At 37.3% G+C, this 25,557-nt stretch overlaps 1 protein-coding gene across 4 annotated transcripts in view; it reads left to right on the forward strand.

The window, feature by feature from the left end:
* The window catches only part of SLC9A9 (solute carrier family 9 member A9), a 703,780-nt gene that overhangs the window by 329,786 nt on the left and 348,437 nt on the right, over positions 1-25,557 (forward strand). For all 4 annotated transcript variants that reach the window (XM_043595208.1, XM_043595207.1, XM_043595209.1 and 1 more), the window contains one exon: positions 4,975-5,080. In XM_043595208.1, the coding sequence (XP_043451143.1) occupies positions 4,975-5,080 (106 nt within the window). The remainder of the gene's footprint in view (positions 1-4,974; positions 5,081-25,557) is intronic.

The raw sequence follows: 25,557 nt of genomic DNA on the forward strand, positions 1-25,557 counted from the left end.
CCACCTGTCAGGCCTGATGCAATTCAGCTGCACAAGCCTGAGATATTTGATTCTCCATATGTCGGGGACAAGTGTCATACATACTGATTTGCACAGACAACCAGAGAGATCACTCTCCAGGGAAAGCCAGCATTTTGACAAGGCTGAGTGATGACTTAGAACAACAGGGGTAGGAACTATTGTGTGGAATTGCCCATAGACCCAGGCAGATCTTGTGCCAGGTCGTTGAGAGCTGCCACATTAAAATATAATTTGAAATTTAAATTCCTTGTAAAACAACAAAAAAATATGGGTCAGAAAGCTACTAATGGAGATCCTAGGGAAAGGACTGTCACTAAATTACCCTGAAGACTTCGAAGTGACTGAAAGAGCAAGAGCATTAGAAAAGTGGTCAGTTAAAATGCTAGAAGTAGGGGCGCCTGGGTGGCGCAGTCGGTTAAGTGTCCGACTTCAGCCAGGTCACGATCTCGCGGTCCGGGAGTTACGATCTCGCGGTCCTGGAGTTCGAGCCCCGCGTCAGGCTCTGGGCTGATGGCTCAGAGCCTGGAGCCTGTTTCCGATTCTGTGTCTCCCTCTCTCTCTGCCCCTCCCCCGTTCATGCTCTGTCTCTCTCTGTCCCAAAAATAAAAAAATAAAAAAAATGCTAGAAGTAAAAAAAAAGGCAAAAAAGCAAAACATCTTTTAAGAGTCAGCACATGGAGGCATTGATGGGGTCAGGCAGTCACCATCTGTATTTTTATTCCCAGGTATGTTTATTATATTTGAGATGATAAAATACTAGTTTTGATGATCTAATAAGGTAATAAGGTTGTAGTAGGAGACAAGACTCTTGGTATGATGAAGAAATTAATCTAAATATCATATTACTTCACTGTTAGAGCTTTTCTCTTGAAGAATGAGAATTATATATGACCTTAACAGTTTTTCATAAAACTTGAATCATCCCGCCCCCAACCAGCAGACATTTTCAACCCTCTTTTAGCCTCTAATTTATACCTTTGTCTCCTTGCTCTTAGCAAGATCTTGCTTTCCTGAGAAGACAACTTTATTTCAACCCCTCAATTGTTCTCTGCCTTCTCTAGACCTTGATCCAGCCATTTCCCTTCTTTTTCCTCTGTCTTCAGCCTCTTTCCTCTGGCTTATTCTGCACAGCCTATGAATTAGAAATCTAAGAGAAATCTTCACTTGGCTTTATACTCCATAGGCTACTATTTTTTTCTCTTTCCATCCCTTATCACCAGCTTCTGAGAAGTGCAGTCCACACCACTCCTAATCATTCATGCCCCCTGCTACCCCTTGGTGTTTGACTGCTACAATTATTTTCTCAGATATCTCTAATTATTCAATGACATTTCTTAATCATCCACTACTCTTACCTGGAATAGGGGTGTGTGTGTGTGTGTGTGTGTGTGTGTGTGTGTGTTGATCTATTTACACATGAGGTTATATGTGCTTACTTGTGTGATATCTATTATTTGTGTCCCTTACTTGACAGACAAAGTGGGTTTTTCCTCTAGCTAAAAGGTCAGGTAGGGAGAAGGTGGCCCCAAACCCCAACAGGGGTGCTGGAACTTGCCACTAAGATATAAGTGGAACTAAAGTGTGACCAAGATAAATATGACCAAAGTCAGAGGTTTAAGAAATTGGATTGTGTCTCCTCCCCTTCCTATCTACAAGGTGTCTGTCCAGTGTGTTCTCCTTATACTATCACGAGAAGGCTCATCTAAATAGGCATTGGTTTTTGGCCAGCCTTGAGCCCAGATTGTCCTTACAAACCCAACCAGGTGTGGGCAGAGCTGGTGTGAGTGTGTCCTCCATTGTTGCAAGAGATGGTCTCCTGGGAAGGTACATACGAGGCTTGGACGTTCTGTGTAAGATTGAGCCCTGCCAGCAAGCTAATTAAATGAGTTGTTTAAGAGCTCCAAGCTTAGCAGCAAGAGTGGGTTGCTAATTTCCTGACTCACCTATTCAACTCACTTGTGGTCCCAGCAAATATTCCCTCTTGTAGGACACACTGCCTGGCTTTATTTCAAAGCTATTCCATTTCTTCACAGGGTAGATAGGAATGTGCAAAGTAATAGCTTTTCTCTTTTGTGTGGGATATCGCTTATGAAGTAGAGTTCAGTTCTTTGTGCAAAAGGAATTGTGGGAATGTCAGAACAGTTTTGAACAAAACTGCATATTCAGTTAAAATCCTTTCCCTTCAAATGCCCTAAGTTCTCACTGGAAAGATGAGGAGTCCCTGTTAGCACAGAGGAGACCCTATAACTGGGGAGGTGGGGAGTGGAATCCCCACCTTTGTCCCTATTGGCGAGCCTAGGAAATGCTGTGGGAGTGTAGATGAGCTGCAAGTCATCTTCAGAGCTTAGAAATACAAATAACTACAGAGACTAAAGTCAACAACAGAGCTGCCATGATAGAATTTTGTAGTTTAGGAGTAAATTTACTTTTGTTCCACAAGATCCTAGCAAAAGGAATATGTTCATATTTAAAACCCCTAACTGAAGCCTCTTTGTTTTGATGAGGGTCTTTACCCAAAAAGAAGAAAGAGGTACTTTTTCTTAGCAGAGGTAATTGCTACGTCTCCTTACTACCACTACCTGCAAAGGCTAAGGGTTGTAGCAAATGTGAATAGCTACCAACTACTAGAGAATACATCTCTGCCTTTTACCTGTCATAATTAAGGACCTATGCAGCTAGAATAATGAAATTGACTATATGCCTGGTAAAATGGAATCTGGCTAATTGTCATGCCAATTCATGAAATTTTATTTCTCTTGTCTCTTCTACCTCAAAGCTGGTTGTTGAGTTCAATACTCCTTCCTCTAGGATAACTTTTAGTAAATAAAAATCTATTTACAGAAATTCATGATGGATAGTTTCCAGCTGATTTGTTCATGCTTAGAGTTATGTTTGGCAAATATACCATATGTGTTTTTTATGTTTCTTTTTCTCCACTCATCCCTTAACCGTAAATGTCCCCCAAGAATCTCCTATGAACTCTCTTCTTTGTCTATATACTTTGCCCAGGGACTCGGTCATTCTCATGGCTTTATGTTTCATCTATGTGTTTATTAACCCCAAATTCTTTCGTCTGCCTCAACGCTGTAGAGTTCAAACCTTTTATTTCCAGATTTCTTATTAAAATTGCCACTTGAAATTCCACCTGACTATTTAAGTCAGCATGTCCAAAACCAAACTTAGTGGATTCCCCTGTCTACAAACTAATTTCTCTTATGCAACCTCATCTACTAATTGTCCAGGATTAAAACCCAGAATCACTCCCTGCTGCCTCTCAAACACCAAGACTCACCAATTCTCTATCCCAAATATCTGGGACATAGAGTCTCTTCTGCTGTGTCCCCTCTGCCATTGCCTTTTACTTATTCACTCATTAAAGGCTTACTATATTGTAGCACTGTCCTAAGGGCTACTGACATTCAGGGAAGATGAGAATCAATGAATAAGTGAAATACAAAGCACTGTGGTCATTGACCTATCAGAACCCAGAATGGTGGACGTATAGGGTGGAGCAGGATGTTCAGGAGTTTGTGAGTCTGAATCTAGGACTCTTCTAGTACAACCATCTCTTGCTAGAACATTTGGGACAGCCTCTAGCCATATGTCCATTCTGCCCTCTGCCTTTCTGCCTGTGCTTTATTTTCAGAACTGAAATCAGATTGTCACTCTTCTGACTAAATTCCTTTCGTGGCTCCCTACTGCAGCAGAACAAGTGCCAAATTTCTTCACTCTACTTACAAAACCTTCCAACTCAGCTTTTGTTCCCCATGGCACTATTCTTTTATACAACATAGTTACTAACCTCACAGTCCATGAAATAGGAAAGGAAAGAACAGAAATGAAAATGCCCACTCTGCCTTAAAAATTTACCATCAGTAGCATTCCCAACCATCCTCTTTACCCCTTTGGCAATCAACTCAGCGGATCATTTTCCTAATGATCACACTTTGCAAAACTGTTTAAAGTATCAAGACACTGAATGGTTTTGGTGAACACAGATAATCAGTATGTGATTATTTACTGTCCTGATGTACTCTGAGAGCTTCTGTATGATACGTGGCATATAGTAGCCATGCAGCAGTCTGCCAGAAACAAGTCCTTAGGTCTTGCTCTTAGAAACATCGGGTTCATCTTTATAGATAAGTATAATCTCAAGAGAGAATGAGCCAGGTGCTGGCCACCTCTCCCTTCTCAGGAGTGGGCCATGAAACAACATTCATACATTAATGTATTCATTCACTCATTCATGCATCAAACACTTATTGAGAGTTTGCCAAGTACCCTGTGTTGCAAAGATGTGCCCTATCCCCAGGGAGCTCACAGTGTTTTCTCTGATAGGTTTTGTGATTTGATTCAAATGCTGGGATCAAAAAGGAGTGAGCCAGATGTCTGCTGAGGGATCGGGGTCCTGGGGAACACTTGAGAGGTTTTTAAAGATTGAAGAAAGTTTTATGTTGGAGTAAGAAGGGGTGTGTGTGTGTGTGTGTGTGTGTGTGTGTGTGTGTGTGTTTAAAGAAGGGGGGAATGGTAGCTCATGGATGGGAAAGAAATCTCTGCCTTGGTAAAGTGAACCAAAATGCAAAGTTAATTTAAAAAACTACATGATCTGGGGAGATTGTAGCAAGTTCAATATGGCTTGAGGCAGGCAGCAAAGGGTTGACAGGGGATACAGGGGGAGATGCTGGAAGGTAAACAAGGTGCAGATTATAGAAGACTTGTACCAAGGAGCTCAAACTTTCTCTATAAGCAGTGAGAAGCCCTGAGAAATCTCTAACGGGGAATGACTCATTAGTTGTGTTGTTTTTTTTTTTAATAAAGATCTAGTGTGGGTACAGAGGATTGATTTGAGAAAATGAGCATTTAATGAATTCTTTTCAGAGGTGACCACACCCAAGGATAAATACATGGCTATGCTTCAGCTAACCCTGTATATTTGTGTGTGTTTCCTCCTAGTGACTGTGCTGGCCATTTTCCATGAACTGCACGTCGACCCTGACCTATACACACTCCTGTTTGGGGAGAGTGTGTTGAATGATGCAGTGGCCATTGTCCTTACATAGTAAGTACTAGAACTGGGCCTCTGTTTTTTTGATCATGTGAAATATGCTTCTGCTTGGTGATAATTCCCAGTGGCTTGAATAGTATCTTTTCTCTTATGTCAAAGAGGTGTGGCAATTTCTAGTTTTTAAGGAATTGTTACCACAGAAGATCTCTAATAATGGGTACAATTCATTAGGTACCTAATTTTTAACACTATTAATGAGTTTCATGTTTCTAACCTATTACAAGGTACCACCCAGAGGGTAACTGTTTTTTTCCCCAGGTGCCTATATTTAGCTGATTCACTTCGAGTTCCTAAAATGCATGTAAATGAGCTTCCTTCATTTCAAATCAACATCATTTACTTTTTTTCTTTATACATGCCATTTTCCAGATAATGGACTAATGCTAACTATTGTATTTATAGTAAGTCTGACAAATTGGAGATAGAACTTGAGAGTCAGAATACTCTTTATTTCTCAATGCAAATGTAATGTGTTATAGGAGTACACACATCTTGAAATCATCGTGTCACATGTGAAACTAATGGATCTTCAGCTAAGCGCTAACATAATTTTCCCTTGATCCTGGAAGAATTTTCCTTTCGAGATGAAAACTAGTGCTCTTTCCTCACCTTCCCTTTAGACACTTACCATTTATATTTGGTAAATGCCACTTCGGTGGCTTTCACTATGTCAAAGGTCTCTTCTTGGTTTTCGATTAAGACCAACATTTTGGGCAACTGTCAAATAACCCAAAGGAAAACAGCTATCTGATAATTAAATGTGACAACAGGATTCAATTCAGGGTGTTAATTACTTCAAATGCATTTGAAAATGTATTGTGAAGTAACAAAGGATTTTTAAAAGTCAGATCTCACGGAGGGAAGCAGGAAATCACAGAGCAGAACGACTCTTCTGCCAGCTGACATTTCTTAAGGCTACCACCCAAAGTTGTCACTGAGCTCAGCAAATTTTAAGCAAGTGTCTCCAGATAAACTGTTATTTCACCTGGCCATTGAGAGTGCCTCTCCTGCATTAAAGGAAAATACCAGTGAGTACAAATTAAGAGCAAAAGCCATGGCAGATTCACAAATGCTAAATTAGGATGCTTTTAAAGAAACACTGAGAACAATTAATTAGGACATCAGGAATCTCTGTCCAAGAAATACTAGTATTAAAGGAACATTTGGAATAATTTTTTTTTTAATCTGCTGAGTTCCTCATTTTTGTGTCCTGGGCTGCCAAGTTGTAAAAGGCCAAGTGAAGCAAAACCACCAAAGCACAAATGCGCTTGGGAAAGAACCATGCAGCTACAACCAAAGGAAGGTTTGGCCTTTCCACTTTCAGCCCTACCATTCACAGTAGTTTTCCATTTAAAATGCAGACTCCAGGGATGAATGTTGATGCTGTTGTGCACAAGCCCAGGGGCATTTGAAACAATCTATTTATTATCTCTTTAGGTCAATACATGGTTATTACTGGCACTGCCTTTTCTACTCATCTACCCATGTGTTGCATGTCTTCTAAAGTGTTTCCAACCGTGGAAAGATCTCTTTCCTTTTTTTTTTTCTAGGCATGGGACACTTGCCATTCTAGCCAAAATCTTAGGTTTCGCAGGTTTGGCAATTTAGGTGTCATGCAGAGTGAACCCAATGAGTTCCACCTTTAAAGTAAAAGTAAAACTAAATTAGGAATACTTGACATGGAAACCTCCACTTTCAGACCTGCAGGCTCTTTCTTCTACCTGGTGCACCTGGACCCCACTGGCCTCTTTCTGAGCTCTATTGAGTAGAATGCCCCTACGCTGCCTGGGATCCAAACTGTTTGGCCACCAGTGCCATCTGTTGCTGACCACACCCTCCACTCTGTGCAGTTTTCCACAGTGGTGTCCTCTTCACTTTGCTCACTTGCTTACTTGCTTTTTACACTTACATCACAGCACATATGACCATCTCTTTTTATATACCTACTTACACACACATATTCCCTTTCCTTTTAATGCCTCATCCCCACACTGTCTCTTCCAACTATCTTCTTGCTCCCTATTTAAAAGTTTTGCATGACTTTCAGACCAGAAGTTCAAACATTTGTTTCTTCACTTTTCTCTTCCTTCACATTAAACCATGCACAGCACCCTGACACAACTCTCTGGCTGGTAACTCATGCCTTTACATGCACAGAGTTCACTCCTTCCCAGCTTCTGTTACTTCCTAATCAAGTCTTTCAGCACTTACCTCAGTCTCCTTCGGGAACCACTAGCCCACATGCTAAGCTCCTACTCCAGCCCTGCATGAACCTTGGTCAATTCCCTTCCAGCACAGCAGGGCAATCTTGGGTTTGAACTTATATTTGCCTTTTTAGATAGTGAGTTTTGGAAGAGCGAATCTATGTGCTTGAAATGCATATTAAAAGAACAAATAAAACTTCTTTTGTGTTTTCCTCTTCTTAGTTCCATCTTTGTGTAGTTTTGAAGTTTAAGAATAGTGATACAGCTCTTCTTGTGCCATGGAAAAGAGAAGTTACACATTTTGATGTGAAGTCGAGTATAATAAAGAACTCAAATCATTGACCACTTTGGCCCTTGGCACTACCTCCAGAGCTCCTTTGGAATGGCCACATACTTTCATTTACTTTCTCATCTCCCACCACCAAATGTCCTTGTTTAAGAACTATCCTTTCCAGTTTTAGTATTTTTTAAATTTTAATTTAAAATTTTAAATTTTTAAAATTTACAGTGCTGTGATCTAGCATTTCATTCAAATATATAGTAATTTAGCCACATTTTAGATTAAGTCAGCTTTTCTGTGCTAGTCTAAGAAGCACGTGGCAAATTATAATACTGTTTCTTAGGTTAAATGTGCTCTGAATTTCAGACAACTAATGTATAATTAAATTTGATGACCACAACTATTGTACACAGCAGCAGGTGGTGGATGGTGTCCCGAGAGCTTAAAAAGAGGTTGTCCAGAAGTGTTCATCTTAAAATAAAAGTAACTTTATTTAACAAAAATTTTTGAAATTAGCCTCTCTCTTACCCATACTGTCATTTTAAGTATGTACGGAGTGTCATGCCCAAAAGTGTAGTACGTGGACTGGTTCATAAATGAATGAATTCCACATGATGGTTCTGCACTTCTAAAGATTGTGTAATAGTCTATGAAGAAAGGCAAAAGACATACTGGAGAGGGACGTGTGTTTTTGAATCTTGAACAAAGACATTACTTTCAGAGGCAATATGGTAGAATAGAAAGTCAAAAGAGCTGATGTAAGGCTTGCCATGAATTAGCAGTGCAGTTATTACAGTTGACAGGAAACCAACCCAAATTGGAGTAAGCAAAAAGGGAATTTGTGTTGGCTGTGTTGACTGAACGGCAGGAGTAGAAATGGCAGCAAAGGAGCCAGTGAAATGAGCAGGACTCCTTTTTTTTTCCCCTCACTCAGCTTCTTCAGGGTTAACTCCCTCACCTGGTCCCAAGTTGGCTGCCAGCATCTCCTAGGACTATATCTTTCTTCAGGAGAATAGAGCAAGAATCTCTGTCCCATTAGTCCCAGTCCAAATCTTAGTACACCTGACAGATTGTGACGCCATTTCAGACCCTCTTGTGGCCAAGGAAATGTCCTGCGTTTATTGGCTCAGCTCTAAGGCATATGCGTCAGGAGTTTAAAACTGCGCTCATTTTCACCAGGAAGTACATAAACTAAGACTGGGAAAAGGTAGGATTATTGCTCAGAGTGATATTGCCACAAAAAAGAAGTGGATGGTGCACAGAAACTAAAGAAAACCAAAACTAGAAGCCATGACAGTGACTCCATACAGCTGTGAGCTCTTCATGCTTGCTTCCTTGCCTATATCTATATACTTTACAAAATTGTTCTGAGCGATAAATAAAGCAATATAGTTGGAAAGACTATAATTCTATATAATTGACGCTATATAAAGATATATACTTATAATTTATATAACCATTTATATCAAGATCTTTCATTCTACTTACACAGATCTCTTTCATTTCATTAAAATGACTAAGGATAGACCTGCTTCTAGTGAAGCATTCCTTCATAAATACGACATTTTATGATCCAAGGAATATAGAGAATAACCATTTTCACATGTGGTTTACCCCATTAAGAGTGAGCCACTTAGTTAAAGCATGCCGTCTAAAGTTGATAAATCAAGAAATAGAGGTTGAAGTATATTACTTAAAGTTATAAAGGCACTCACAGCGAAAATTGATATTACTCATGGGAGTTAGTTGGAGGAGGGGAGAGGGGAAGGAAGGAATAAGTTAACGAAAATGTCACATCTCTCATAGTAATTAATATACACTGTGTAGAGTTGACAAATCAAGAAATGGATGTATCTGCCTATCACTTAGAGTCACAGGGCAACCATCAGAAGAACTAAAACCATAAATGGTTAAAAGGAGATACTTTTGCTATGTAGAACTATGATTTATGCGAAGGGGACAAATGTAATTTAACTCTTTATTTTGCATCTTTTTATACTGAGTGTTTGTATTTGTTTGAATTATATTTATTTAAAATATTCTTTAGGTGATCAAGGTATCAAAAGCAGAAACTAGGAAAGAAAAGCAATCTATTTGATGGCAATACAGTCGAACAATTCTAGGAGGCAAGAGTCACCACAAATAAAATTAAATGATGAAGGATAAACCATGAAAGCAGTTTCAACACACAATGTTGATAGGCTGGTGGTCTTCATAACATACATGATAAATTGTAAATCTCCTTAATCTACCAAATGTATTAGTTATGTGACTTTAGGTAAACTACTTAACTTTTCTGTGCCTCAGATGCCTTGTTATAAAACAAGGCTGGTAATACCACTCACCTCATTAGATGAGATTAAACATAGAATACCAGAACAGAGCCTGGCTTATAACACTCAATAAACATTATATATTAGCTGCTGATATTACTACTGTTGTCAAACACCAATAAGGAAAAGGTAAACATGATAGAAAAATGGGCAAAAGACATAAGTAGGTAATGAACAGAAGAAACATAAATGGCTGATAACACTATGAAATAAGATCTGCTTCACTAATAACAAAGCAAATTAAACCAATAATAAGTATCATTTTTTGACAAGCAAATCTTCAGATCCTCAGATCTCATGAAAGAACAATTATACTTTGGGTAAATTGAAGTTTGAGGAAGTGAGAATCCTTCTATGTTGTTGGTGAAAGAGAAAAGTGATAGAACTTTTACAAAGGCAATTGGCATTATTTATTAAGAATCATTAGAATTTGTTAATCCTTTGATCCACCTATTTCATTTCTAGAAATTTATCTTAACAAGTAAGGGACTGTGTAACAATTTCTCCATGGAAATGAGTGCATTGATTTGAGCAAGAAGTTGTACAGAAGTTACTAGTTGGTTGAATAAATTATAATATATTAATATCCTGTAATCCTTATGCAGTCATTAGAAAAATGATATATAGAGAGAATGTATTGATGTGAAAAGATGTTCACAATACATTTTTAAACAAAATAAGAAACTGTTTAAGTGGAATATACAGTAAGATCTATTTTGGTTAAAAAGCCAAATTTGTGTGTGTGTGCATGTATAATTATAACGTAAAAATAATTTATAGATAAAATTGAGGTGTAAGGTAGGATCAAAGGTGATTTTCATTTTCTTCTTTTGGCTAAATACATATTTATTGGAAATAGATTAGCTCTGGTCCAAAGAATCCCCCATGAACATGCTTAATAATAGGCAATCTTCATTTTTATTTTTTTAAGTTTATTTATTTATTTTTGAGAGAGAGATTGAAAGAGCATGAGCTGGGGAGAGGCAAAGAGAGAGGGAGACACAGAATCCCAAGCAGGCTCTGAGCTGTCAATGCAGACAGAGCCCAGTGGGGGGTTAGAACCCAGGAACCTTGAGATCACAACTTGATCTGACACTCAACCAGCTGAGCCACCCAGGCGCTCCAGCAATCTTCATTTAAATACAAATTCTACCAGAGCGCCTGAGTGGCTTAGTTGGTTGAGCTTCCAGCTTAGGCTCAGGTCCTATTCTAATGGTTCCTGAGTTCCAGCCCTGCGTAGGACTCTGTGATGACAGCTCAGAGCCTGGAGCCTGCTTCGGATTCTGCATCTCCCTTTCCCCCACTCCTGCGCACGCTCTCTCTCTCTCTCTCTGAAAAGTAAAGAAACATTAGGAAATTTTTTTTTTAAATACAAATTCGATAAAGGTTAAAGTCTAACTTTTTTTTCCACCCATGAAAGAGCAGAAAGAGGTTGTTGAGTGTTCTCAGTCATTTATCTGGAAAACAGATATATTGCCAGTATTGTACTGAAACATCTACTTTTGAAATAATTCCACAGTGTGCAAATGCCTCCAGCTTTTCTTAGAGATAAAATAAGAACCCCATTAAACAGCTGGCTCTTAGATGACAATAAATACGTACTAGGTGCCCTTTTTCCCTATTAAGCAAATGCTTCTAAGGAAATTCAATGTAGATGATTTAAAAAAAGGGAGAAATGGAATACTAATTTTCCTTTTTTAAGTAAGAGTGTTATGCTACTTAGAGGTTCTTACTAGAAAATATCATTTAAAGAGTGATACCGGTGATTGCTTGGCACTTAGATTGAGTGATATTTTGAAAAACCACACTCTTTGTATTCCATGCACCTTAAGGAAAAGTTAACATGGGAGTTAATGGGATGGCAGTGAGACTCAAAGAACCATGTGACTAAGGAAATGAGATATCCATTCATGCAACAAAAATGTACTGAGGATCTACATGTGCCAAACGTTACACTGTACATTGGTGATATAGATGGAAAGGTACAGTCACCCATCCCTGTCCTCAACAACTCTTCACTGAAATAGGCAAACAATAGCTATAATGGGATTTAATATGTGCACAAACATTGCTCTAAAAATTATCCCAGAAAGTAGCTGTGTAGGTTTGGTTATAAACATATATCACTAAGGATATTCATTATTTCTCTTGGTACCATTATCTCTAAGTAGATTGCAAGCTCCTTGAAAGCAAGTTCTACATTTCTCTGTCCCCCACAACACACAGTTAATTATTTGGAAGGTTTTCAAATAATTACTGAAGGAGCCATTTAATATAGCCTTTCAGATGAAGGCAGAGACATTTTACTAATTCTCTCATTAAAATCTATCCCAGAGGATGAGGTTGAATATTCTTCATACTGCTTCTTCTGAATATTTGAAAAGCTTGTTAGTTATCTTCATTAGCTCAACTTCCTCTCTCATTTGACCCATAGTTGTAAACATAGGGGTGATGAGGTGTCTCCTTTTGATAAGAATAAACCAAAACTATTATCACAACCAGAAAGTTTATTTCTCACAAATCTTTTTAACTTAAAAACAAGGTTCTTATATCTTGACATTTTTCTGAAGGTAATTCACTTTGATATTTGCCTTGGAAGCTGATAATCAGCATGAAATGCATTTATTTTGATGCCTTTCTACATACTGCTGTGATATATAATTTAAGAAAAGAAGTTATAGGCCTTTTTGCTTAAAAACTCCTTGTCCTGGTAGTCAATTCCATGCCAACTTCATTTTTTGGACACCAGGTGGCATCACCTAGCAGGAATGGGAAGGCATCCTGGCATCTTTAAGAAGTGGCTAGGAGGCAGAGCTCAGATGACCTCCAGTTTTAAGTCAGAACTCCCAGTGCTTGCTGCCCACACCCCTGCCTGCTGCTGTGGCTGTGTTTGTTTTTTCTTATTCATGATCCCTGGTTCCTGTTTCCTGGCTATGACTCTGACATCTCCCTACCCTAGCTCTTAATGTCTCTGTTCAGATTACTGGAAAGTGACCTTGGCTTATCCTGTGACTCTGTCCCTGGTCTCTCAGATTAGATCTGATGTTCACTCACTGGTTCTCCAGTACTCAGCCCCGTGACTTAGAACTTCCTTTTCTCCATGTCAAGCCATGCATGACAAATGGACCTACCAAAAATAAATAAATGAAAGAAGTCCATACTGATGCTTTCTTATCTTAATTCTGTTGTATTTTCATTTATTGGTGTATCAGTCAGATGTAAGTGAAGGAAACCTAAATCAAATTAGCTTAGGCAAAAAGAATTCATTGGCCTTTTTAGCAGGGCTAAACTTTGGGCTAACTTAGATGGGCTAACTCTGGGCATGGCAGGACTCAGAGATTCACACATGTCTATTTTTTCTTTTTTATTGTCTGCTCTTTCCTTGTTCTTCCTTGGCTCTGATTTCCTCTTAGGGCTAGCTTCATTCTTTCCCGTACAGATACATGACTTACTCTAACAAGCAGAAGAGGGTGGCTAATGTGATCTCCAAGCTTGTATTGTTGTTCTAACTCAAAGTGACATTTCATTCTCCCAATATTTATATATCAGACACAGAGAAGGACTCAGATTGGCTATGCTTGTATCAGAAGGTCACCCCTAGGCCAATCACATTGTATTTTAAAGGAATTAAACATGATGATTGGCCAGATCTGAATCATTTCCCCATCCCTGTGGCCAGTAGCATGGAATCTTATTATCAGAAGAAATTGAGTGGAGGGGCATGAGGGTGGCCTAGTCAGTTAAGTGACAGACTCTAGATTTCAGCTTAGGTCAAGATCTCATGGTTGTAAGATCGAGCCCCTCATTGGTCTCTGCACTGAGTATGGAGGCTGCTTGGGATTCCCTCTGTCCCTTTCTTTCTCTGCCCTTCCCCCCTAAAAATAAATAAACATTGATTTTTTTAAAAGAAGAAAATAAGTGGACGGCAAGTATAATAGGCATCCCAGAACTACCATATTTCATGATAATAAAATATTCAGAACATGGTAGATTAAAATGAAACAGATAGGCTCTATGCCATTACAAACTGAAAGAAATGCTTTTTTGAAAAGGCAAAAATTCTTCTTTAAATGTAGAGTTGATTCTGAATAAAAGAAAAGGAAATTCCCCAGGTGTGAGAAACAAGAGAGAAATCACAATCAGTGGCCACAGGATTTTGTCAAGGATATAGACCCAGAGGTTTTGGGGCTGGACTCCTATTTCCACGTGGAAGTCAGAGTCCTATCTATAGATAGATTCATTCATGGTAATGGAACTTGAACAAACCTTTTTGAATAAAGCCTAATCCAAAGTGCTCCCTCAGTCACATAGACTCTTTCACCAGCCTTTAAGGAATGGTGAGGAGACTTGCCATCTATCTGGGATTTGAATCAAATCCCTGCTCTGGGCAGTTGTGATAAAGGAAATGGAAGCCAATAAATTAATATAAAAGTTTTCATTACTATTGAATTGCCTGCCTTAGCCTCATTTCTCTTTCCTTATTTCCAAATATGCTAAACTACTCTGAACTGATCTTTTCTTAACCCAGGCACATAGAAATCCCACAGGAAAAAAATATATAATTTTTCTTGAAAATGAGCTCACAGTAAAAGTTTATAGGCCACAAAGGGGGAAAAAAATCCATCATGAAGAAAAGCCAGGAGATAAACAACAACAAAAAATCAAATCAGAAGAACAAGGACCCTAAAGAACTAAACAAAAATTACAAAAATCTGAGAATAATTATAAAATGGGCATATTAAAAATTACTGAAGAGATAAATGGAGGAGCAAGGAAAATAGGGATAGTAAAATAAGTGAAATAGAAAACAGAAGAACTTTTCAAAAAGAAAAATGCAGATACTGGCTTTAAAACTGAATGAGACAAATGTCATATTAAATCCAGCTGGTGGGCCAGAAGATAAAGTTGGCAAATGACCCAGAATGCAGCACAGATTAGAAAAATATAAAAAGTTGGCTAAGAGACATGGAGGATAGCATGAAACAATTCAGAATACATCAATAAGAATTTTTAAAGGGGGCACTAGAGAAAATCAATCTGTGGCAATATTTAATGATATAATGGGTGATAATTTTTCAGAATTGAAGAGAGAAATTGAAACATCACATTATAACCTGAGCTGGATAAATTAAAACTAACTCACATCCAAATACATTGTAGAGAGACATGAGATCATCAAAGACAAAGTGGCAATTTTAAAAGCAACCAGAGAGGAAACATGGATTACTTACAATGGAAAACAATTTAGATGGCACCAGTTTTCTCATTAATGATAATAGCTGCCAGAGGACAGTGGAGTAATATGTACAAATTGCCAAAAGAAAATAACCACAAACCTAAACTCTAAATTCAACTGAAATATCATTCAAGGGTAAGAATGAAATAAAGATATGTTCAAGTAGGCAGAATTTACCACTCATAGATAACCAGTGATAGAAATAGGAAACAGCTCAGAAAGAAGTGGGAGACAAGAAGTGGTGAGCAAAAAAATGTTGAAACAACCATAAATTTAATCAGGAATGCCTGTGACAATAACAATAATGATTATTAATGAAGAAATGTAAAAGAAGGCAAAACCAAGCACTCTGTTATCATCTACAATATTTGAAAACAGTGAACACCAAATGATACAGGAGGGAGAGATTATATCATGTAGAGAAAGTGGAGATGGCAAAAGACCTACTTATTAACACAATCCAGTTTTCACTCAAGTAGCCATGTTCATCAAAATATTTCTCAAAATGGTGCACAAGAGTCTGAAAACAGATTTCAATTTGGCTTAGAAATGTTGAAATCAATTCATATGAAATTCTAGATAATTTTCAATAATTTCAAACCATGCAAAGGATTCCTATCTGGTAAAGTATCTTCCCTAGGGTCACTGCATTTTTCTTCAAGATTTTAGGCTCTCGCCTATGTAGCTGTAGTGTTTCTAGCTGTGGAACTCATAACATTCTCTCTCTGGAGGCTGTCCTTTATCTTTACCATATCTTCCTAGTTTCTCTTACTCTCTATCTGCTTACCTCATGTTTTCTTATTGTCAGATTTATGATCCACATTAGGAAGCCATCTCTTCAGTTCTCTCCAATTTCTTGGAAAAGGTTACCTCCATGGGTGGACAGCAGGAGATATTTTCTGCCGTACCAGTTGTTGATGTGCTGTAAGATGTAGATGTTTTAAAAATTGTCCTTTACATGCCCAGGTAACTTTGAACTGATGTTCTAGGCAACAAACCAGTTTTGAGAGTTGAAGTTATTTCTGTCTTCTGCTGTACAGTGTCACTAAGTCATGGGTAGCTTCTTAATCCTTTTAGACTCTATTTGAATTTTAGCTGTTTACATTGAAGAACTTGGTAATGTTCTCTAGTCTGGGCCCAGGATGACCACCCATGGAGTAAGACAGTGACTTATACTAAGCAAAGTACATCTGAGGCAGATGTAGACAGGGTGCTGATATAATAAACACCAAGAAATGACTGACCCAATGACTGGAATATAGATGCTGGCATGATCAGCTCATTTTCTTTCCATAGTCAAGCTACTTAGGAAACAGAATCATAATAAGCATCTGCTTTATTAATTCACCACAGGAAATTACTTTCACCAGAATTTCAAGTACCCCAAATCATATGATAAAAGCAGTCTTTCCCATAGGAAACCACCCACTGAATCCATACCAACAGTTAGGATAACTTAAAACTACTCATAGTTTGTGAGGATAACTGAAATTTTCTCTCTCCTCTTTACATAAATCTGGAATGGTCACATACAGTGTTTGATTCTACAGTTCTTCTAGATTCTTCCATGACTAGCCAGTCCTTCTGATTGACACATTACACTTTTGTCTCTATGCATAAATGTCATTTGTCTCTATTCTAATGTCCTTTAATATCTGGTGGGGGATTGATGGTGATTCCCTCTTCTTCTCTATGTTGTGACCAGTGGCATACATCCCTAAGACAGTAGCCTAGTGACAGAGAATAATTTGTAACTAGATATCAGAGCCATCTGTGAGAAGCCGTCTATGACATGAACCAATCATGACTTCAGCCTCATGTGAGGTTAAATTTCCAAAGGTTGTTAAACTGGCTTCTGTTAATAATATGATTTAAAACACTGCACATTAAATTTTAGTGGGATGGTCATAAACTTCCTTTAGTGTCTGAAGAAGCCTATGGTTCTCACCTAAGGGATTCAAGGGAAGTGCATCTAAACAAAAAGACAAAACTTATAAATAGTTTCAGGAGCTCTGGGTTGAGACTTTTTTTTTGTCCTAAGGTATATTTTCTTTCCAATGTGTTCAATCCTGGCTTCATTCTGAGCAACCAAAAAAATACCGTTTATTTCAAGTGATTATTTCTGAATTTTTTCCTAGAAAAAATTTTCCAGAGAACAATGGGCCAAATCAATATGCAATCATAATTTTGGTCTAAATTAAAAGTGCTCTCTTGGCCTGAAGAACATAATCTGTTTATATTACTTGAGCTCCATAATGAATTTACATGGCAGGCTTATTGCAAGTTTTATGTGGGCTCTGCCTTACTGGGGCATGTAATGCTCAGGGAATCTGATTAAAACTTTGGGAAGGAGCAGCTGTTCAGCTATAGAGGGTGAACTCAGGGCCCATTTTTCAGAGCCTGACTGCAAGGCCTGACACCCTAGCCAGCTATTGGATGATAAATGAACTGTCTTTGAATGCCCAGCTCCTGTGTTAATAGCTTTAAAATATCGGTTGTTTATGAGAAAGAAGTTGGGAGCTCTTATCAATTTTCCTGACCCAGAGGTCCTCAAATACATCATTTTTTTTCATTGCCAGAATGACATGCAGTGTTGAGAGGAAAAGGGAGAAATTTTTTCACCATTTAGTTTGCTTTTCATGGGTTAACAGTACGAGTTTCTCATTTCAAAAGATAGTGGAATGAGTGCCAGGGAATTCTTATATGAAATCAAACACATAAAATCCAGAGTATATACGCTCTGGCATCATCCCGTAGTGTCATAATTATAATGTAGTTAAATCTGATTTTTCTCAAGGTGCTTAATTCAAATTGGATATATGGAAGTCAAATTCAAAGCCTGTGCCAAATAGTCTACTGTCAGAATGGCAGTTAAGTGGTAAAATTTGATTTAATGTTTAACTCTAATATGTTTGGAAATTTATACTTTTTTATCTTTAACCTCATCCCCATCTTTACCTGCTAATTTTGTTTTTATGGACATCAGAATATCTTTTTAAGTGAGTGAATTCATACTTATGTGACTATTGTCATTTAGATTTTTAGGCATTGTCTATTGTTCTTATAGCTTTTGACTTTTAGTCTTTTCATTAGTATGTCTATAAGAAAAAGTGATGAAAAGTAGAAAAATACATATATGTATTATTCAATTTTCTTTTTATTAGTAATTCTGGTAAATATTTTAGTGGAAAACTTTAATCTAGAACATATCTCGTGTGGATAGTGTGTTTTACTTTTCTATGGTGGAGTGAAAGCTGGTGTGAGAGTCTAGATGATGACTCTGTCATCGTACCGTTGAGCAAGTTAGTCACCTTTAAGTCCACTTTCTGATTTTATCAAGATGGCTACTTTAGTATACCTATCTATCCTAATCTTAAAAAATAAAAACTTGTTGGGATTTTAGAAGTGAGATTGCACAGAAAACATAGATTATAAAAGCAGATAAGACCAATGTTATAAAGAAATAAAACTGTAGAAAACCAAAACCTACATGTTAATTATTTACTAAGATGAATACAAGAGACTATTTATATCCATAAAACATGAAATTTAAAAAGTAAAATCAGAGAAATTGAAAATATGAAAATCAAAATAAAATTTTCAATAGATGAGGTATTATGATTGTCTAATTAAAAGTATGAGACTCAAATTGCAAAATATTAGAGAGCTCAGAAATTTGGCTGGACAGAAGACTGAGACACAAAAACCAACAGCTTTCCTAGACATCAGCAATAACTGATGATAAAATGAAATGGGAAAATTATTTTGTTCACAATAGCATTTTTATATCTAAACCCATTAGAATAGCCCTAAATAAATAAACCTACAAGATACCTGAGAAGACAAATAGTAACTTCAGTGAAGGACAAAAAAAGACCACCTCAATAAATGAGGAGACCTACTATGAATAGGATTGGAAGATTCAATATTGTAGAGTAAGTAGTCAACTCTCCCGCCAAGTAATCTATACCTTCAGTTTAATCTCCCTCTTAAAATCCCAACAAATATTTTTAGGGTGATTCTAAAGTTCATATGGAGCTTTTGCTTAAGATAGCAGGGTAAAATATTTTACAAGTCTCCCTCAAAGCAAATTAAAACCATGAAGAACATTGAAAAATAGAAGTTTTTCATAGCCCATGAAATGGAAATAGCCACAATTCCAAATCATAAACTGTGTAAGATTTAAGTATGAGATATTGCTGTCAATAATGTGAAATCTTGAATGAGAGATGGAAATATGCCAAGTCAAGTTGGTTTTTCTCAGATCTGACAGCAGATCACTTACTGAAAGGACCAGCCAATATTCCGTTGTTTAGAGAACAGATAAGATCAGGTAGGTGGGCCAAGGGAGAAATGGGGGAAATAGTCTGACCTTTCAAAATGAAAGATGAGTAGAAGTCATGCTGACCCACAGTCTAGTTTCCTAGCTTGGACATTGAAGAGACTATTTTCATTGGAGTGGGGGGCAGTGATTTCTAAATCAAAACAATCTATCTGCAACTTGTGGGTCTTTTCTCTATACCACCTCAATTTGAATGCCATGGACTGCAAAAAGATGTATTCCTAAGAGAAAGGGAACAAATTTGGTGACAGATACTTGAAACAAGTTACTTATGGCAGTTTTAAAACATGGCCCCCACATTCTTTGACTCCCCTCTCATGGAGAGTTGAAGTCTGTGTTCCTTTGCCTTGGATTCATAGAAGGCAGAGGAAGAGATGCTGTGCCAGTTTCCAAACCCAGACCTTAAGAAACCATCAGCTTCCACTTCCTGTCCCTTGGGACACTCCCTCTTGGAACCCAGCCACCTTGCTGTGAGATGGTCAAGACGGTCTGCAGAGAGTACTATCTGAAGAGGGAATGACAGCCAAGAAGACTAGCCAGATGGGTGGGTGATCCATCCTTGAAGTTGACCCTCCAACCCCATTCCAGCTGCCCCAGCTGATATCAGGCGCAGCAGAATTAAGCTGAACCTACTGAGTTCTGTCCAATTTGCAAATTTGTGAACAAAATAACTGATTGTTGGCTTAAGCCACTAAGGTATGGGGTGATTTGTTACACAACAATAGATAAACAGAACAAAACCCAAATTAAAACTGCAGTCAGCCTCAGCTTATTCAACTTTATTTCACCCCTTACTTTGTATCATTGTACTATTCTTTAACAAACATCCAGTCTCTTTTCAAGATGAGTAATAACTAAAAAGGAGGCCGTGTTCATTAGAACTACAAAATATTTTTTTTAATTTAAGCCAAAGAAGAGCCCACAATCCCCAAATATATTTACCAAAGAATTACAGAAAAGTTTAGACAAAAGAATTCTCCATTATCATAAAGGCCAATATAGATTCTCTCTGTATCTATTATATAATTTAAGATTTAAAAGAAGAGACATAAAATAATCAAGGGAGATTAAAAGTGTGCTGGCAGAGCTCAGGAGAAAAACTGGAGAGATAAATAAAATCACTTAAGAGATAAAAGACACTCTACAAGCAACAAAAATAGAATGAACTTCTCTGAAAACATGTCAAAACCATAAAAAACAGACTTGAAATAGCACAAAACAAAGTAGAATAGAACAAAGATGTAGTAATGACTATAAAGAATATGATAGAAATGGATGGCAGACATTTGGGTGTTTTTGAAGAAGAAAACACATGGAAAATATTTTAAAACATGATAAAACAATATTCTCCCAAAATGATATAATATGTGGACTAAAAGACTTAAAGAACTCACTGGATGCCAGGAAAATTTCATTTGGAATCATCAACACCATGAAATAATTTGGCAGAGTTACTGAATTTCAAGTTTAAAGAAAGAATTATGAGGGCATCTAGGCAGAAAATCCAAGTCTCTTATAAGAGCAGAAATAATCAGGTTGGCCTTGGACTTGACCACAGTGACATTCAATTTCAGAAGATGGAAAAGCAGCACATTTTCACTTATGAGGGAAAGAATGTGAAACCCAAGCCAAATTATCCTTCCAATATAAAGGCAACAGATTGGATGTTTTTATAAATAGTATGGGGCAATGGGCTATTCCTTTGGGAGAAAAAGTTAAATGCCTAATTCACATCATTCCTAAAAAGAAATTGTATATGGATTTTGGAGTTAAATGTTAGGAAAAAAACATGAAAATATTAGGAGCAATTTCTATAGTTTTGGATGTCAATGATCTTCCTAAATAAAGTTCAAATTTTTAAAACAATAAAGTAAAAAATTAACCAACTTAACTATACAAAAATTTTAGAAGTAATTAACAGCAGAACTAGTTAGAAAACAAATGATGGCAACATTTGCGACAATTAGAGTTTTATTTTTTCATAATTTTTAAAGTTTATTTATTTATTTTGAGAGAGACAGAGAACAAGCAGAGGAGAAGCAGAGAGAGAGGAAGAGAGAGAATCCCAAGCAGGCTTAGCAGGGTCAGCACAGAGCCCAACGAGGGGCTTGAACTCACAAACTGTGACATCATTACCTGAGCCAAAATCAAGAGTAATACACTCAACCAACTGAGCCACCCAGGCACCTCAGATGATTAGAGTTTTAAATACAGAGAACTACAGATAGGTGTGAAAAAGAAAATACAGTAGAAAATTTAATAAAATATGAAAAAATAATTTGCAGATCTCTCTCTGAGTGTATATACATATGCAAAATATATAGCCAAGTAAAATTGTGTTTATTTATAAATAAGAAAATGCAAATTAAAATGAGATATTTTTCATCCATCCAATTAGCAAGATTTAAAGAGTTTATGTTCAGATCAGTGTTGGCAAGAATGAAGAAAATCAAGCATTCTTACACACTTTTTGTCACTATCACCTAAAATTTTAAATATACCCAGAAAAACTACTTCTAGTAACACACCTCAATAAACAATTGTTTATGCAGAGAAAGATACCTAGACAGTGCATCAGTAGAATGACAAAAATGTAAACAGCCAAAATGCCTATTGATAGGGAAGAGATTAAATGTATTATACTATATACAAACTAGGGAAAACTTTGGAGCCTTTAAAAAGTAGAAGACATAGAAAAATCTGTAAGACAATTTAATTTACAAAATAATGTATCTGGGCCTGTCTGTGTGGCTCAGTTGGTTGAGCTTCTGACTTCAGCTCAGGTCATGATCTCAGGGTTCATGGGTTTGAGCACTGCTTGGGGCTCTGTGCTGACAGCTCAGAGCCTGGAGCCTGCTTCAGATTCTGTCTCCCTCTCTCTCTCTCTGCCCCTCCCCCACTCACCTCTGTCTCTCCCTTTCTGTCTCTCTCTCTCTCTCTCTCAAAATAAATAAACATTGAAAATCAAAATAATGTTTCTGAAAAATACATATTGTATACTAGCATTTATGCAAAAAATAACATTTGTATATAATTGCATGTAAGGGAATGTCTTTTGCATTTTACTCTATATATTTTTGCATTGCCTTAATCTTTAATGCAGAGTATATTTTTGTTTTACTTCTGTAATAAAAATAATTTAAGTAATAAAGACCTTTATAATAGAAATAAAAGTATCTCCTCTGCTTACCCAATAGAGATTTTAAGTTGTGTTTACCACTAGATTTCTGAGCACCTACAACTGGCATAATAGCTGTCCTTCTTTTGTTAGTAGGTCTCTGTCTAATGAGTGAATGAATAGGTATGCAGTGAGGATCCATTGGGAGGATGTTCATAAAAGGCATATATAATCACAGGTATTTGTGTCACAGCAAAGCCTGATTTTAAATTATGAGAGTAAACCTTAAATTATGAGACAGACCTTAGTGTGTGTTTCTGATGCCAGAGCAATTCATTGAAAATTGAAATCTTTGTCCAACCAACCAGCCACTTGACTGATCATTAGAGACTTGATCTACTGTTTCAGAACAGAATAGGCCCAGCCAGACCTGATAGAGCCCTAATACTGAGAGTTGTGTCCAGGTTTGTGGAAGAGGTGCACCAGGTTCCCAAACCATGGGGACAACTTATCAAACCAGCTAAATATAAGATATGTTATCCAATGTTTGGACTTCCAAAAATAAAAATGAAATTTTCCTCCACCTTCAAATCAAACCCTCTATATTCCATTTAGATTTTTTATTTGAAGTTCCAAATTCCTAACCATATAATAATATTTAAGAAGTATTAGATTTATGCACCATGTATTTGACTCAGGAAAATATATTTACAAAATTCACAAGTTATCGCTGGAAGAAGAGAGGTGGGGGAGATCTAACTACTTTGGGGACAGGACAGGGAATGTGAATTTGTGATAGACCAGGATATAAGACAACAAGAAATGGAGGGACCAGTGGCTAAGTGGAGGGTGCCCTCCAAAAGTACTTTTGGTTCAATTTTAATTTTAAACAATGTGATGGTCAAACATAACTAAAGGCAGTTGGTTTGAGACACCAGGTTTAATTGCCATAGACCAACTATTCCATTAGAATCTTATCATTACCACCCCCATCTGAGGCCACCCTCATTTCCACCTTTACTCTTTTGTGTTTATTGTTTTATCAGTCAGGACTTCTTTCCCAAGACTTCTGTCTCTGAATGGTAATCATTTTGCAAAATGGAGATCACATCCTACCTCTCCAATAAACATTCTCAGGAATCTTTCAACCGTAGATTCCCTTCCCTGAACCCCAGGTAAAGCTTTATTTGAAACCATGGATTCTCAGAGTGAGGCAGGCACTAAGACTCAATCAGGAGCACCTGGGTGGCTCAATCTGCTAAGACCCAACTCTTGGTTTCAGCTTGGGTCAAGATTTCATGGTTTTGTGAGATCGAGCCCTGCATCAGGTTCCATGCTGACAGTGCAGAACCTGCTTGGAATTCTCTTTCCCTCTCTCTCTGCCCATCCCTGACCATGCTGTCGCTATCTCTCTCAAAATAAAGAAATAAACTTTAAAAAAAACTAAAGATCAATCAATTCAGTAGCAGTAGAACTAACTGCCTTCCAGCATGACCAGCAGGAAGTCAATCCACCCAGATGTGGTGATCTGTTGGGAAATCAGGACAACTCTGAGGAACAGTGAGTTCTTACTTCTACTTATCTCTTACCTGATTCCCTATATCTTTAAGCCCATGGTCCTGGTCTAATCTCTAGGAATCATACAGTAACCAGCAGACTGGTTTTGTTGGACTTCCCCAGTGTTGACTGGCAAGGGTGTGTGTGTGTGTGTGTATGTATGTGTGTGTGTGTGTGTGTGTGTGTTTTAGAAAAATCTGAATTTATTGCCCAGATTTAAAAATCAAGAGAGGTAACAGAAAAACCTAGACTTCTGGTTTCTTTTGAAAAAGCTGTAAGATGTGCTAATATCAGGGAACATAGATAACATCTCCCCAGGCAACAATTAGCTAGCATTAAGATGGCTGCCCCTCCCCTTTAACCCAGACATGACACTTGCAGTTAGTCATAGTTCCTAACACTCCATATTGCCTCTAAACTGAGCGCAGGGATCACTGATCATGGGTTACTGAATTTGCACAGTAGCCATTTATAGGAGAATTAAGAAGAAAAGCATTATTTCTTGCACTTATGTCTCTATCAGAGGAGGAAAAGTAGAAGAGTAAGGCTGTTCTCACTCACATTGCCTGACCAACCTCTGTGGAAATGTGCCACCCTTAGTATTGAGGAAGAGCACACTTCATTTATATGTTAGAAAAAATAAAGCCATTTATATATCAGAAAAAAATGAAACTATCAGATGGAATTTGTTTTCTCCTCTGCAAATCCCTACTTCTGTTCATATAAGACCTAGTTCTGATTCCATTCGTCATCCTAGTTTCTCTCCTGTGAATGAGTTTACTTCTCTGTTTTCAAAAGTGCATTAGAATTTTTGACCCAAATGTGGAGATTATTTTTAATCCCTACCAAATTTTGTTAGGATTTATGCAAGGCACTTGGCCTCTCATCAGAAACTTGGGACTAATATGGAGAACTTAGATGTAAGCAAAATTAAATAATTGGGTATTGATTTGAGTAGCAATAAAAGTCAATATTTCTAGTAGCTTGGCAAAGAGGCCTATTTATGAGCTTATTTTGTTTAATACTTTTATTAATGACTGAGATCTAGGGACAGATTGCAGGCTTGTCAGATTTGCAATTGATAGGAATCAGAGAGGTATAACAAATACACTGAATAAAATATTCAGAATCTAGCAACAGGCTGTAGAAATAGACTACCACATGTAGTTAAGGTTAGTTTGATACCACTAGACTCTGAATTATTAATTATCATATCATAATCATCCTATCAGATTTTGTTTTAGGCTATTAACTGATGAATAACCTAGGTAAGAGCATTTCCAAAGAAATATACTTAAAGCAAAGTCTGTATTCAGAAAATACATTGGAATGTGAATTTATTTTTAAAATGTGTTCCAACGACCAAATTAAAAATTGAGCTGTAAATCAGAATTTCATTGT

The sequence above is a fragment of the Prionailurus bengalensis genome, chromosome C2, assembly GCF_016509475.1.
Source record: "Prionailurus bengalensis isolate Pbe53 chromosome C2, Fcat_Pben_1.1_paternal_pri, whole genome shotgun sequence".
NCBI classification, from domain to species: domain Eukaryota; kingdom Metazoa; phylum Chordata; class Mammalia; order Carnivora; family Felidae; genus Prionailurus; species Prionailurus bengalensis.